Raw genomic sequence first — 14,544 nt, 5'->3', positions numbered from 1 at the left:
ATGTTGACGACACTCTGATTTGCAAGAATCTCAGCAGAGTGGATCGTATCTCACTTGTATACAGCCCATACACAATTGGATTCAGGAGTGGAGGCACAAGAAAAATGAGCATGCCCATGATCTTCTGCAGGTCAGCAGAGACATTCTTGAACCTGTGAGATAAAATAGTGAAAGTTCCCACAAGCTCAAATATGAGCAGAATAAGTAACTGGGCCACGCACGTGTTGACAGCTTTTGTCTTTGTCTCAGATGTGCTTGTCACCAGACACGTGATGAGGATTTTAACATAGGAGAACACCTGGACGGACACACTGATCGCCTGCATGACGGCTGTGTTGAACAGCCCTATGATGTTATTGAGTGCCGTGTTTCCACAGGTGAGCTTCAGGAGCGACGGGTTATCGCAGAACACGTTCATGATAACCGATTTGCACCGAGGAAGCCTCGCCTGCAGGGAGAACAACAGAACAACCAAGACAAGGTCCAGACCCCAGACCAGAGAGATTATACATATGATAGCTCTCGGGGTCATTACAGCGCCGTATCGCAGCGGCATGCAGATGGCAACATATCGATCGAAGGACATGGCTGCGAGAATAAACAGAACCCCCCCTCCGTACATGTGGAGGAGGAATCCTTGTAAAACGCAGAGGGGATAGTGAACCCTGTGCGTCTCTGTGACAATGTCTGAGAGCACCTTTGGCAGCATGGCAGTGATTCCTATCAGGTCGTTAAGAGGGAGACTGAACAGGATGAAATACATCGGCTTGTGAAGGTTCCTCTTCAGAACGATCAGGGTCAGCAGAGTCAGGTTGCAGGAGATGGCGAAAAAATAAATGGCAATACCGAGAAAGAATATAGGAAACTTTCCTCCGGGCGGAATAAAAAATGGATCCAGGGTTAAATCGGAGGTGATGGCAAAAGATGAGTTTTCCATTGTTAAAACATAAAAAAGATTAGTGTGAGAAAGCGACAATCATAAAAAATTCAATTTCAGAAATTCAACAGGTGGAGAAAGAACAACACATTACATAGCGGAGTAGAACTGAGCGCTGCTCTGCCCGCGCTGCTTTATTGGAGGTCGCCACCACTTGTTTACGTCACTTGTTGCCTTTGGGATTGTCACTTCCTGTTATTATCAGTCCTTCCATCCATCCGCCCATCCAATTTCAGTGTTTATGACCTTTATCCAGAACGTGACTGCAGAATGCTGGGGCCTACCCCAGCCAACGCAAAATGGATCAAGCTTGTCTGCGGTTGGTGGGAGGAAGACACAGTACCAGCAGAAACTGCATGCAATGCGCAGGGAGAACATGCAAACTCCACACAGGAAAGTCCCATCTGAACTGAATAAAAACAACTTTTCTGTACAGTGAATGACGCTAACCACATCACTGTGCAACTTGCAGTTTGTATTGAATTCAGAAAATAGAACCATGTCCTCAAGTGTGCGTTCTCAGATTGTTAAATGAAATTTAACATGGTAACCCTTCATGGTGCATTCACGACCAGAATCCCACATATTTCACCATAAAAGAAGGTAATGGACTCAAATAAAGATCCCCGAAACATTCTTGAACACTATCTGACAGCACGCTGTGTCTTTTCCAAAGAAATCCACCAATTATTGCTTCCTTCACTTATTTGCCGTCTGTTTACTGTAAATGCAACCATCAGGTGAGCTACTTGAGAAGAGGAGATGTGTTGCACAACACAAGAGCGAAACAATATGGTGTTTAGCGAGAAACAGGAAACTCAAAGTATGACACTTATCTTACTCATATGCAAAACTGTTTTTCATAACATTTCTGTATTTCCTTCAAATGTACCATCGTTAGGTCAGAAAAATACTGATGTGTTGCTATTTCCAAACCAGAAATCAGATTAAAGTTGCTTATCCATGTCACTGTGCTTTACTATGTTTGTACTTTCCTTTCTTCTTGTGTCTCTGGGATCACAGATGTGATGGATGGATGTAAAACATTTGCACTATAGGGGTCAAACACACAACACACAGGCCAAAGCCAGCATGTCATACAACTGAAGTGACCACTTCAAACTGAGACTTACCAGGCACGCATTATTGGGAAGAGGCCCACGGGGTGGGCCCGGGACTCACGAGAGAGTGGACGTTTCTTTACGCCAAAAAGGATGGAAATTTGAATTTTTTTCTGACTTTTTTTAGCTACAATTTTAAACGAGCTCAACTGAAATGAAACGAAATCTGAATTTAAATGGCTTTTGTCACATCTGATCTATGAAATACAGATACAATTGTTACTATATTTCTAAAAGCTCTCTTTTATCACCCTTGATTTACTTTTACAGTTGTGCTTACGAACCCATTCGTCACATTTCTTTCCGATCTTAAGTAGATTTTTCTCCATCAATTCTATTTTTTGACATCACACATCATGTTGTGCTCTATCTCCATCCATCCATCCATCCATCCATCCATCCATCCATCCTTGGTGTAGGCAATGAAATATACATTTAAAATATAGTATAAAATAGATTAGGATAGTATTATGTGCAAGCAAAGTTGTATCTATTATTTGTATTAGAAAACACAGTAAGTAGAGGAAGACACAACTTTGAGAATTATTAGCAATAGCGAAACTGAATTAAGAAAAATTGTGTATATCATCATCAGTCATATCAATAAGTTTTTAATTTTAATATCAGCTTTCTCCAAGTCATACTATTTTAATGGTGACCTTCTTACATTGGTTTGATACTATTAATGCAGTAGTATTCATACAAATACATACATACTAATGTAAAAGAAGCCCGTTTTGCAGTGTTGATATATTTTGCAGCTCGTCATCTAAAAGACAACACTGTGATGTGACAACATGTATCTCAGAATATCTGAATTACATCAGAAACTTTGTCAAAACATATTTAATAATGAACTCCTTTGAGAAATGATTAAGCAATGTTATTAACTGTGTCACACTTTAATTAATCCCTAGATAAACGGTAAACCTCCAGTTGATAATAAGACACTGTTTGGTAACACTCACGAGAATCAGCTGTTTACAAGTTGTTACGAATGTTTTTGTAGCTGAGCGACACACTTGGAAATACTTTCTTTTTTTTTGTTTTTACCTACCATTGAATGTGTTATTAAGGGCAAAAGAAAAAAAAAGTTCTTACATTTGTTTTCAATTACATGTATTTGTTTCATGATTTATCTGTTACATGATTAATTTGATCATTTTCATATTATATTGCATCATTATCTAATGTATCTATTACAACTGTATTTATTTGAAATTAAGTTTTTTCTTTTTCTTTTTCTGCAGAGTAAAGTAAATTGAAACTGAAGTGGTCACGTCTGGCCACTGGGGACAGCGAGTTTGGAGCTTCACACAGAGGGGCAGTGAAGTTAATGATGTTAAGGTTTTAACCCTGAGAAATGGACAAGATGGACCCTTGAGCCACTTTGACAATTAATTTTGGCCACCTAATTACTCTGTGTGCTCTCTCCCACCTTACACCTGGCCTTTAGCCAGGTCTCCCTTGATTTCTCTCAAGAGACCTTCAGGGGAAAAATAGAATAAAATCAATATTGCAATGTCCCCAATTGTGATAACCTACGGTGTGTAGTTAAATGTTCTTTTCATTCTTTACATTTGTTTTGAAAATATTTTAATGGTCAGTCTTCTGCATGTTTTTAACAGTCATTTAATAAGGCCTGACGTCTCACACTATGAGTCTGCATATCTTTCTGCAGTCATAACCTGCTGGGATTAAACAAGTGACTTTTACTGCCTCGGTCATACAGTATCTGTGATGTATTTTGTTATAAAGATGCTCTGAGTATCAACAATGTAAATTTCATTGTTCACTTGAAATCGACATTCCTGGGACGCCGGATCATTTGCTCTGTGTGATTAAACTTTCTTCAGTTTTAAACTCTTTTTTTTTTTTTTTTTTTGACTCATTTTACTTACCATACTACTCTCAGTCAGTTCATCTTCCATATGCTCGTTTACACGACAATGTTTTGTGTGAAAACTCATGTTTTTTGCTTTTTTGTTTCAGAAAAGCGTTGCGTTTACACAGCAAAGTTTTTGAAAACAATGTCCAGCTCAGAATGTACCATGACTAAATAGTTTTTTTGTTTGTTTGTTTGTTTTTTGGGGGGATTTTGTTGTTTTTTATTTATTTTTTTGCTGTTTATGTTTTGTTAGTGTTGTTTGTTTGCTCTAACTAGGCTCAATCTCCCATTGATATTTATTTTTTTCTCTGTGTTGTATTCTAATTATAGAAATGTCAATAAAAAAATATAAATCTCAAAAAACTGACGGATGACGACGATAGAAACCCTGAAAACAATGAATGCTGTTGTTTGTTTTCATGACGAAATCACACAGATGCGTGCAGAGAAAACTATGCCGTATATAATAACAATAGTGACAGAACTTTGTATGGACAGACAACAAAGTTGGATTGCTACTAAGGTGACTCTTAACTATAAATCCACCAAATCCCAGGAGAATATCGACTGGGAGTCATGTCACTCTGGAGGCCGTCATTGTTGTTATTGTCCATCTACATTAGCAGAATTTATACCGCAATGGAGCCCAAGTGTTTTTGAAAAGTTCCACCTTGGGAGCCATTTCCTAAAAGTTTTGTTTTCCGTGACTCTGAGCATTGATGTCGTGACGGGCACCCAAAACGTGAAATTGTTGCCGTATGAATGGGTCCCATAGTTCCTTCATCCTCAGCTGGGTTGCAAGGACCTGGGCACTTTCTTATTATAATAAAGCAAAAGACAAAGTTAACACATGGACTCACACAGTTATCCCCACACACACCCCGAGAACAGTAGAGTAGAGTACAGTAGAGCAGAGTACAGTAGGGTACCCAGATTCAATCCATACAGCGAGAGGGGATCATCATCCAATTCCAAGGTTGGTGGTTCAGTCCCCATCTTTGTCATTTCGCGTGTCGATGTGTCCTCGAGCAAGACAATAAAAACTGAGTTGTTTCGAAATGTGTGCAAGCACATTGCATAGCGTTCCTTACAACTGGTTTGTGTGTGAATACGTGAGTGTGAGAGGATGACTGATTACCGATCATGTAAAGCGTGTTGGGATTGCTAAAAGAGATGAAATGTGTCTGTCAACAACGGGGAAAACACCAACAAAAGTCCTGTCAGGCTGCATGTTCGAGAATGAAAATGTGCATCAGGATTCACAAATTCACAAGTTGTTTGCAAATTTGAATGCATTTCAGATATATCACTTTATTGTCATAAAGCTGTCCAGCGGTCCAACTGATCCTGGGTGAAAACTATCACCTTCTGCAAATCATAGAAGCAAAGTCCACAAGTGCCCACGCAAATAACTTCTTTTTTTTTTTTTTTTTTTTTTAATCAATAACAACTTGTATTTCCGTTTGTTTCAAACCTAAATAAAAAACAAGCATGCCCTCAACATAGCAGGTAGGACATGTTTTACTTACACGAATACAAACTAAAGTGCGGATAAGGACCCCGAGAGGCGTTCAGGTGCATCTCTTTTATACAGAGGGAATAAAAATGTATTTTAGAATTTGTATGTGAAAGCAACACGTTGTTATATTTCAGTAAAAATATTTAGAAATTACTTCTAAACAACTGAGACAATGTTACTGGTGGATTATTGCACTATTGAAATAATTTGAACTTCTGTGGAATTTACGTGAATCACATCATGCTCACACTTTTATTGGGAATAAACCAATTTATTTAAAATTTTTTTATTAAACTGGAACTTTCAGTCTGCTTCAGATAAAATGTTTGATTGCCCAATCGCGAGTTTGTGTTTTACTATAACACAGTCAATGACCTACATTTACTTTGCACTTTCAACAGTGAAATGTTGAAAATGTTATTTACAAACAATAAAAAATATTACTGTTGCACCTGTACTGAAAATGGAACCAGAAAAACGAGTCCAGTGACAGAAATATACCTTCTATTGCATTATTTGGGAGTTTTCTTTTTCTTAAGTTCAAAGTGAAGCATTACCACCACGTATACATTTGGGAATTAACGGGGAGAACATTGATTCGATGGTGAATGTATGTTGTTCGCTCTGGATATAAAAGGTGTCGAGGTCTTGCAGTTGATTTGGGATCCATCCTCCTCCTGGAAGGTATTCCCTCATACACTTCAAACAAACACTCATTCAATTTCACAGTGCCATTATAGTTCAACATGTGTAATATCATGTGAAACTATCTGCATGCTTTTGACTAGTTTTATTGTATTTCTATTAATCTAGTCATCAATGAGTAATTAAAGATTTTGCTCGAGAAGAAGAACATATTTATATTGAAGGTTTGAAATGGTAGCAGCTTGAAAGACTGAGAAAGACATTTCTATTTTCTTTCTTTATGTGATTAGATTCTTACTCTTTTGTTCCCCATGTGTTATTTTTTTCTTTGAGCATATTCTTAATGCATATTTATATCTATATATTTTTTTTTCTTTTTCAGGTTCTCAATTCTAGCATGATGGAAAATAATGGCACTATTTCAGGTGACATCCTGGAGATCCAAGGCTTTGACATCTCTCCAAATTTCATCTACCCTCTCTTTTTCTTGCTCCTGTTTGTTTACCTGTGTCTGCTCTTTTCCAACATCGCAGTCCTGGTGCTCATCGTCACTGAGAAGAGCTTGCACCAGCCGATGTACATTCTCTTCTGCAACTTGTCGGTCAACGATCTGATCGGTAACACGGTGCTGCTGCCTCAGCTGATGGCCCACGTCCTCTCCACGGAGAGGTTTATCACCTACAACCAGTGCGTGGTCCAAGCCTTTTACAGCCACACCTTCGGGTCGGCGTCGCACATAATCCTTGTCATCATGGCGATTGACAGATACGTGGCGATTTGTCACCCCTTGAGGTACAGCTCCATCATGACCAACCGAACTGTGGTTGCGCTGTCAGTGATTGCCTGGGGGTTGTCTTTGTTGCTGGTGTCAATTCTGATAGGCCTTACAGTGAGACTGTCCCGCTGTCGGTCGGTTATACAAAACGCCTACTGCGACAACGCATCGCTGTTCAAGCTGTCCTGTGACGACGTGTCCATCAACAATATCTACGGCCTCTTTTTCACCGTGCTGCTGTTTTCCTGCTCCATTGGAGGCATAGCGGTCACCTACTTCAGAATAGCTGTCATCTGTTGGATCAGGAAGAACAAAGAGTTGAATAACAGAGCGCTGCAAACCTGTGCAAGCCACCTTGTTCTTTATCTCATCATGCTCTGGTCCGGCTTTCTGACAATCATACTGCACCGCTTCCCAAAATATCCAGACTTAAGGAAGATTGCGTACATTTTATTCCATGTTGTCCCTGCAAATTTAAATCCAGTTATTTATGGGATGCAGACGAGATCGTTACGTGATAAAATTTTCCAAATACTGCAAAGAAAAGTGATTCCAAGGTAATACTGTTTATCCTTTGGAGACAAAGGCCCCAAAAATGAGATATGTTGTCCACAATTCTTTACATTTCATCTGAAGACATGAATGCAGAGCGGTTCAGTCACAAAATGTCCAGTTCCGCTTGCTCTTGTATTCGTCGTACATTTGCAAATTCAACACAGATGCTTGTTATGAAGTGTGACAGCATAAGACAGGACTGTATTTATTGACCTTTCTAATATAAACCACCTCAGGTCTAAGAAAAGCGACTTGCTCCTGAGTTCTGTTATCGGGTCAAATGAGCAAAATGTTCTGATTTATGTATATGTTGGGTAATTGTATGTATTTATGATGTCACAATCCTTTGTTATTTTACTGTTTGGACATGTTTGTCATCAGTGGAACAGTCTAAACTTATTCATATTACATTAATAATAATAATAATAATAATAATAATAATATCCATCCATCCATCCATCCATCCATCCATCCATCCATCCATCCATACATACATACATACATACATACATACATACATACATACATACATTTAATTTCAAATGCACTTTTCATGAAAAAAATATCAAAGTGCTACTAGCACATTAAAAAAGAAGCAACATTATGCATTGTTTGTTTGTATAGCCATGAATCAATACCAAACTACTTATTTAAACACTGAAATTCTAAAGCATCCACTATTTAGAGCAACTTCCTTTTGTTTTGCTGTAGACAAGAGTGTGTTTGAATCGATATACAGTATATGATTGAATTTTCCACTTATTTTGATTCGGTTGAACTTTCTTATTGTTAAAGATGGGCTGGCATCCCCATGTGAATAATAATAACTGATAAAATGTGTTTTTTTATGACCATAATAATCCATCTGTAGTTTTCTTTTCACTTTCCATCGAAGCATTATGTATCTGCTGTCCTGTTTGGCTCGAACCATTGTTACTGCATATGACTGAACAAATGAAAACAATTTAATCATTTATGAAACTGTGTAAATCTAACCACGTTTTTTTTTTTCTGATGAAAAAAATAAAATATAATTGTGATCGCAGATATTTTCCCCTCATATTTACTCAGTGTTTCTGGCATCAACGGTCAACTCAGCACAGAAACCTGGAGGAAGCAGGCCCGATGCTTTGGATAAGCTCCCCATCCTATCACACACAAACCATCCACTTTTCCAAATAAGATTGTGTATTTTAGAGCACATTTATCATATATATCCTTTTCCTGTGATAAAGCACTCAGTATGTTCTCCCTTTGGGTTAAGATTAAAGAAGGACGTCCCATTTCACAACATAAAGACCGAGGATAATACACATGAAGAAGATGCGAAGCAGATGGCTCCAGTCCAAAGGATTAAACCGATTATGCAAGTGAGTTACTCTGCCTTGTTGTTTACTCTTTTAGTTCATTTGTTCACATCTTTACCAGCTTGCACCTTTACACACCTTTAAATATTATCTGGAACATATAATCATTAGCAATCAGCTATATGCTCACCAGTTAGTCCGTTGTATTCCTTTTTTGGGAGTCATGTGAAATCTGAGACCTAAATGCTGCGGTAGATACATTTAAAGTAGTATATAATCAACTGTCACATTGAGGTAGAGTCCTTATTTACAATATAGGCAAGTTAAAAGGAGAAGAAAATGTGAAAGTCAACAGTTGTTACAACATTCTAATCATTTTTATTTTCTCCAAGTGTTTCATTCTGGCAGAAGTGAAAGAAATGATTCGACGAATGAACTCCTGAAAACCTACACAGAATGACATGATTATTTAGTGCCTAATGAATACTTTAGTAACTTTTACCGATCCCTCTTTTTATGTACGCTATTCGACTGTCACCAGAACCATCAACTGCACAGCTCTGCAGTTAAATAGCTTTCCCCATGATGAGAAGGCTCATTAAAAAGACCATTATAAAAAATATCCACATGAAGAATCGGTCCAAAACTTTGGCCACCTTTTTCCACTCGCCAGTCCTTTTCTGCGTGGCCCTCTGATCTCTGTAACAGTTGGCTATGTACTCTATGTTACGCAACAGCAACCTCTCGTTGCTCGGCGTGCTGCAGGTGAGCTCGGCCTCTTTCCTCTCCCCGTCGCTCTCTCCTCCTTTCCTGCACCTCCTCGGACCCCCAGAATCGCCGCAGTCCATGCTCACAAAGACGCCGTTCTTCCAGGTGCTGTAGTGGCTGGTGGGATTCTTCCCAATGGAGCCAATCGGACTCATGATCTGATCGGTCTCTTCTCTCCCCTCCGTGGAGCCCACTGTCTCTTGTCCTCGCATGGTTTTCAATACACACTCGTCTCGGCCCAACCCTACCTGACCGTTCATTGTGCAGTTTGTGTTCTTCACCAGTGGAGGCTCCTGTTTCTCAGGCTGTGGTGACATGCAGTTCTCCCCAGCTTCATACACAAAGCACATCCTGGCCATGTACTGCAGAATGACTTTCTTGGCCCACTTGGGAACAGGCTTGGCATCGGGCCCACAGTGGTGTATGTTCATGATGAAGATGGTCAGAGCGGTGGAGGCCGTGATCATGGTCATTGTCGCAATGTAATATTTCCCTTTGGGAAATGAAATAAGAGTTAACATACACCATTATAACAGTAGTCTCAAATATGAACTTAGTTTGCCAGTCTTACCAATCAGTGGTACATTTTCAGAGGGTGGCATGATCTCTGCAACGAGCAGCTGAAAGACAGTGAGGGCCAGCATCACAGTGACACCCAAAGAAACTTTTTCTCCAGAGTCAGCGGGCAGGTAAAAGCCCAAGGGAGCCAGAAAAGAGATCATGACACAAGGTATGAGCAGATTGAAAACATAGAAAGAAGCCCTTCTTTTAAGTTTCAGCGTGTAGGTCACGTCTGGGTAAGGATCGGCACAGCACCCATAGAGAATAATGTTTCTCTTGGCCGGCATCCCGAGCACCTCCCACTCCACGTTTTCCACCAGGTCAGCCAGGTCTGCACTCTCCATGGCATTCAGGATGTCAAGCTGGTTGCCACTGTAGGTCCAGGAGCCGTAAGTGAACCTGCACTGCTGAGCGTCGAAGGGGAAGAAGGACACGTCCACTTTGCATGAGCTCTTCGTGATCGCCGGGGAGTCCCACATGATCTGGCCGTCATGTCGGATCACCACATTAGTGTCCATGGAGCCAGTGAAATGATCGTCTGCACTAAAAAAAACAAACAAAGAAAATACGTCTGGAAAAAGAAATTAGAACACCTCTGTGAACATTCAAAACAAGTGCAAAGACGTATTACTTTCACCGAAGGATTCGCAAATGAAACCTGATCAGGATAAAATGGCACAAGTACACCTGCTGAGGAGTGAGTCAACATCCTGTGGAGAGTTGGGCGCATTTCTCAGCATTGTGTCTGCTTTTTATGTTTTTCCAGCGTTGCAAGAGGGTCACATTTTCATATCTCACTATGCGACTTTGTTCTTTGGCTTTCTTCATCGCTTCAGTGTTGCCAGAGGCCACACCAAACGGCCTTTTGACTTCACACCCACTCCTCTCAACTTTTTTGCCAAGATCTTTAATTCAACTATCTTTAATAGCTGCTTTGACCCATGGGACACCCTGGTTGTCAGATTGCCGAACTTGCCAAAAGGATTTTTGTGCACATACAGGTGGATAATGCAAACTACTGATGGAAAGAATTCAAGAATTTAATTTGCAATGTAATCTTCTTGCAATTTTCTGAGTTACATTACTAAGATATAAAGAGCAGACAGCGGACTGGACAGTCCTGTAAACAACTGATCGAGGGCTGTTCAGCTTGTGCCACATATACTGATCAAATAAAGCAGCCTTGGAGTCATAATTCTTTGATTAACCCAATACCAATCCGACCTACTTGTTATATAGGACTATGTCAGGTCTCCATACATAACTACTAGGTATACGGATGGTATCGAGTCCATCATAATCATCTTTATTCCATTTGAGGTGTGCGTCAACCCACACTTGCCGTATCCATAAATATGCAGTCAGAATTTGATTTCGCTCGTCCTGTGAAATGAAGACAATTATAAAAACACGCAATGACAACGACAGGCAGCACACAGCAAATCAAAACACTGATAAGAATAAATATGTGTGGGGGGTCCGCACTCACACGGACACATGTGGCGCTTGGTTTGTGTGCAATGTGGTGTTTTACCATGTCGATGATTTGTGACAGAGTGATCTGCAGTGTCACGTTCAGGATGTTCTTTGTGTCCTCTACGGGCCTCAGCGCGCTGCTGTAGTTTGTGAACAGATCACTCAGGAGCTTCTGAGCATATTTCCCATGAGCAGAGTGACAGCCTAGACCAGAGAGAGAAACACTGCAGAGTTAGGACAAGAAGTAGATTCATTGTGTCCTGGACTTTGCATTAGGGATGTTTCTGTATGTGTTTAACTGTGAAATACTTTCAAACTGAAATACAAACAGAAATGCATCATAAATTATGTAATAACTGTCAATGCTACAATATTTTAAACATCCAAAACAGATCTCCATTGGAGCCTTAATTTTGATATTTTCTGTTAATTCACCTTATAAAACCTCCCTCACTGGCTTTCTGTCAAACAGGTATAACTTGATAAAACCGGTCCGCCAAGCTCTGAAAGGTTTATCCCAAAACACATTTAAAATCGTCTACTTTGTTTTGAACCATCCATTAAAATTAGAAATAATGAGAAACGCTCAGCCATGACTTATAGAGCAGTTCAGGAAGAAATATGAGAGAATAACTGTGAATGCATGACAGATGGCAGAAGTGGAAGGGAGCTCGGCCAAGCCCTGCAATAAAGCTCTAGAAAGAGATCAGACAAATCTGCCATTATGCACCAGCAGAGAGGGCTTTTTTCTTTTTTTTCTACAGCATGCAGAGAGCAACATGTGTTGACTGAATACTTAATCTACTTTAGACACAACATATTAGTTTTATAAAGTGTGTAAATTTATACAAAATATCTATTTAATAATTGTTCAACACAAATATCATCCACGTTTTGAATAATAGTGTCCACATTTTACAATTGCATTATTTATCCTTCATAACAATACCATGATATTATTAGTAAACCAGGGGTGAACCTGAACAATTACAAATACTCAAATGAATGTAGCTTAATTAAGCAGCATTGTATAGTTGGAATTTTAGACTATGTAAATGTAAATTTAAGAACAATTCAGATTTTGTAATCCACTCAATTTCTATAAAACTATTATTGTTATAAAACTATTCTTTGCTGAGCGAGATGATTAATTTAAATACCAATTCAAAGCCAAAAACGTTGATATTTTAACACATCCCTGCTTTATATTGACGTTTCTTTACAAAATAAATTGCTAGATTCTCGTTTATGTTAGTGCCAGTGCAATAATACAGTGAAAAAGTAACTCGTACTTGAAAATGACACTTTTACTCATCGAAGTATTCCGACAAAAGCAGTACTTTCACTTGTAATTGAGTACAGTCTACTGTAACAGTAGTTGAACCTAAGTACAAATGTTCTCTCCACCTTTGCAGAAATGGTTTGTAAAATGTCTACACAGTCTTAAAAAGACGATACTCAGACATGTGAAGCTTCTTTCCGACGTTAATGAAGGGCCTGAGCAAGCCAGATGTTAACCCAGAATCATGGTTGCAATAAAGCCTCTGTATACAAAGAAGGTCTCCGGGATTATGAGGACGCTAAATCCCTCACAACAACTGCAGTCTAGTTTCAGTGAGACAGCTTGCATTGAAGAGAAGGTTGAAATCCGAGATAAGAAATTGATGATCGATGAAATATTGAAACAATTACAATAACAAAAAATACTCTTTATCTTGTCTCTAACTTATTAATTTCCCATTGACAATAAACATTAATGACATAAATCTAATCATAAACTACCTCTTTGGGCCTTAATTGAATGCGTCATTGCTGAAAAAAACTCTTTCAGCTGACGCTGCACATTATTTTGCACCATTGCACACATGACTAGTTTATATTCTATTAAAATTTTCTCACAGGCTGACTTCTATGAAAACTACATATTAGATTATAGTCTTGATTTTCGTCAGTCAGCTCAGGATGCTGAGGTTTGGATTGAGAGTGAGCAGAATGGACAGCATTAAAAACAATTACATTCAATTTAACAGCTCAGGTTGGACAGTTTGGTGAAAACATGAGAGATGGGGTTGAGGTGGTTTAGTCATGTATGTAAGAGAGATGATAAAAAAAATAAAATAAAAAACTGCTAAAGAAAAGGAAGGCCAAGTGAGGATATTCCTCGAGGTAATGGGGGACATGCAGGTGATCTGTTGATTAAGGGAACAGTGATGGGAAAATGCACAGAGAAGAAAATGTTTTGACTTCTACTTTCTGCTATTCACTGCGAACTGCAAAGAAATAATTTGATTGTACAGGGAAACATGTTTCCACACGATAAACACTTCGACTTAGCTTTGACTAACTGCACTGTGTATCAAACTGATATTCCAGACCCATTGAATAAGTCAAATGAAACTTACTCGGCAAAACAGTGAAGCACAGAAAGAAGCAGAGTAAAGTTTGGACTGGTCGTCGTTTCATCTTGCAGAAGCAATTGGTCTTGGATCCCAGGACCATCGGAAATCCCCTTTGCCAAACGCGAAAAAATAGTTCAAACTAAAAGAAACAAGAGTAGAATGTCGATAACTCAGCACAGACCGGTGTCCATGTGATCCTGCCGTGCACGCTCAAGGCCATCGAGTGAGAGGACGGGTTAGGAGGCGGGGCAGGTCTGCGGATAGACAGAAAATAAATAAATAAAAGAAAATACTACATATCGTGCATGTGCACTACAAGGCTCATGAATACCAAGTTACACGTAGTAGTCATGCTTCTAAACAAAGCAACAACAGTAATGACAAACCGTCAGATTGAGCACCATGGACAGCTCCCAGTTAATACAAGTGCAATAAATGCAGTCTTTTAATCCACAACACCGCTTCAGGAAATAAATAATGAAAAGATTAAATTTTGTTCACCAAACCGTTTGTGCATTATTTTGATAGTTCGCATTGAAACAACCCCACATGCTCTCTCTCTCTCTCTCTCTCTCTCTCTCGCTTTCTCTATC

At 39.2% G+C, this 14,544-nt stretch overlaps 3 protein-coding genes across 4 annotated transcripts in view; 1 reads left to right on the top strand and 2 right to left on the bottom strand.

Annotated features, from left to right (window-relative positions):
* LOC308107382 (olfactory receptor 52B2-like) overlaps positions 1–937 on the bottom strand; it is a gene marked incomplete at both ends in the record, with an annotated part of 945 nt that extends 8 nt beyond the window's left edge. Inside the window, one exon of the mRNA XM_080459703.1 lies at positions 1–937. This exon is cut by the window's left edge and continues 8 nt beyond it. Within this exon, the coding sequence (XP_080315829.1) occupies positions 1–937 (937 nt within the window).
* A 5,573-nt stretch (positions 938–6,510) lies between these two features.
* Positions 6,511–7,446, top strand: LOC308107381 (olfactory receptor 52E4-like; the record flags this gene model as incomplete). Its single annotated transcript, XM_080459702.1, has 1 exon — positions 6,511–7,446. One exon carries the CDS (start codon positions 6,511–6,513, stop codon positions 7,444–7,446), a length of 936 nt encoding a protein of 311 aa, XP_080315828.1.
* A 1,653-nt stretch (positions 7,447–9,099) lies between these two features.
* On the bottom strand, positions 9,100–14,541 carry LOC308107212 (neuronal acetylcholine receptor subunit alpha-10-like). Of its 2 annotated transcripts, none has more exons than XM_080459416.1 (6): positions 14,338–14,541; positions 13,955–14,205; positions 11,611–11,756; positions 11,305–11,459; positions 10,087–10,619; positions 9,100–10,008 (listed from the first exon to the last, which is right to left on the bottom strand). In XM_080459416.1, the coding sequence occupies exons 2-6, from the start codon at positions 14,049–14,051 to the stop codon at positions 9,314–9,316; spliced, it is 1,626 nt and encodes a 541-aa protein (XP_080315542.1). In that variant the 5' UTR covers positions 14,052–14,205; positions 14,338–14,541; the 3' UTR covers positions 9,100–9,313. The 2 variants fall into 2 exon arrangements, with proteins under 2 accessions (XP_080315542.1, XP_080315543.1); XM_080459417.1 differs by having other exon boundaries at positions 9,108–10,008; positions 11,413–11,459.
* Between the last annotated feature and the right edge of the window lie 3 nt (positions 14,542–14,544).

This window comes from Lipophrys pholis (genome assembly GCF_963383615.2).
Source record: "Lipophrys pholis genome assembly, chromosome: 3".
In the NCBI taxonomy this organism is placed as follows: domain Eukaryota; kingdom Metazoa; phylum Chordata; class Actinopteri; order Blenniiformes; family Blenniidae; genus Lipophrys; species Lipophrys pholis.
The sequence above is the reverse complement of the archived record's forward strand: the minus strand, read 5'-3'. Positions and strand labels throughout refer to the sequence as shown.

What these genes read in the sequence shown, in the direction of transcription:
- LOC308107212 (XM_080459416.1), bottom strand. Translation starts at nt 14,051, where the DNA reads ATGGTCCTGGGATCCAAGACCAATTGCTTCTGCAAGATGAAACGACGA. An exon ending in TGTCACAAATCATCGACATG is followed by an intron (nt 11,460 to 11,610) that starts GTAAAACACCAC and finishes TTCATTTCACAG; the next exon opens with GACGAGCGAAATCAAATTCT. An exon ending in GACATAGTCCTATATAACAA is followed by an intron (nt 10,620 to 11,304) that starts GTAGGTCGGATT and finishes TGTTTTTTTTAG; the next exon opens with TGCAGACGATCATTTCACTG.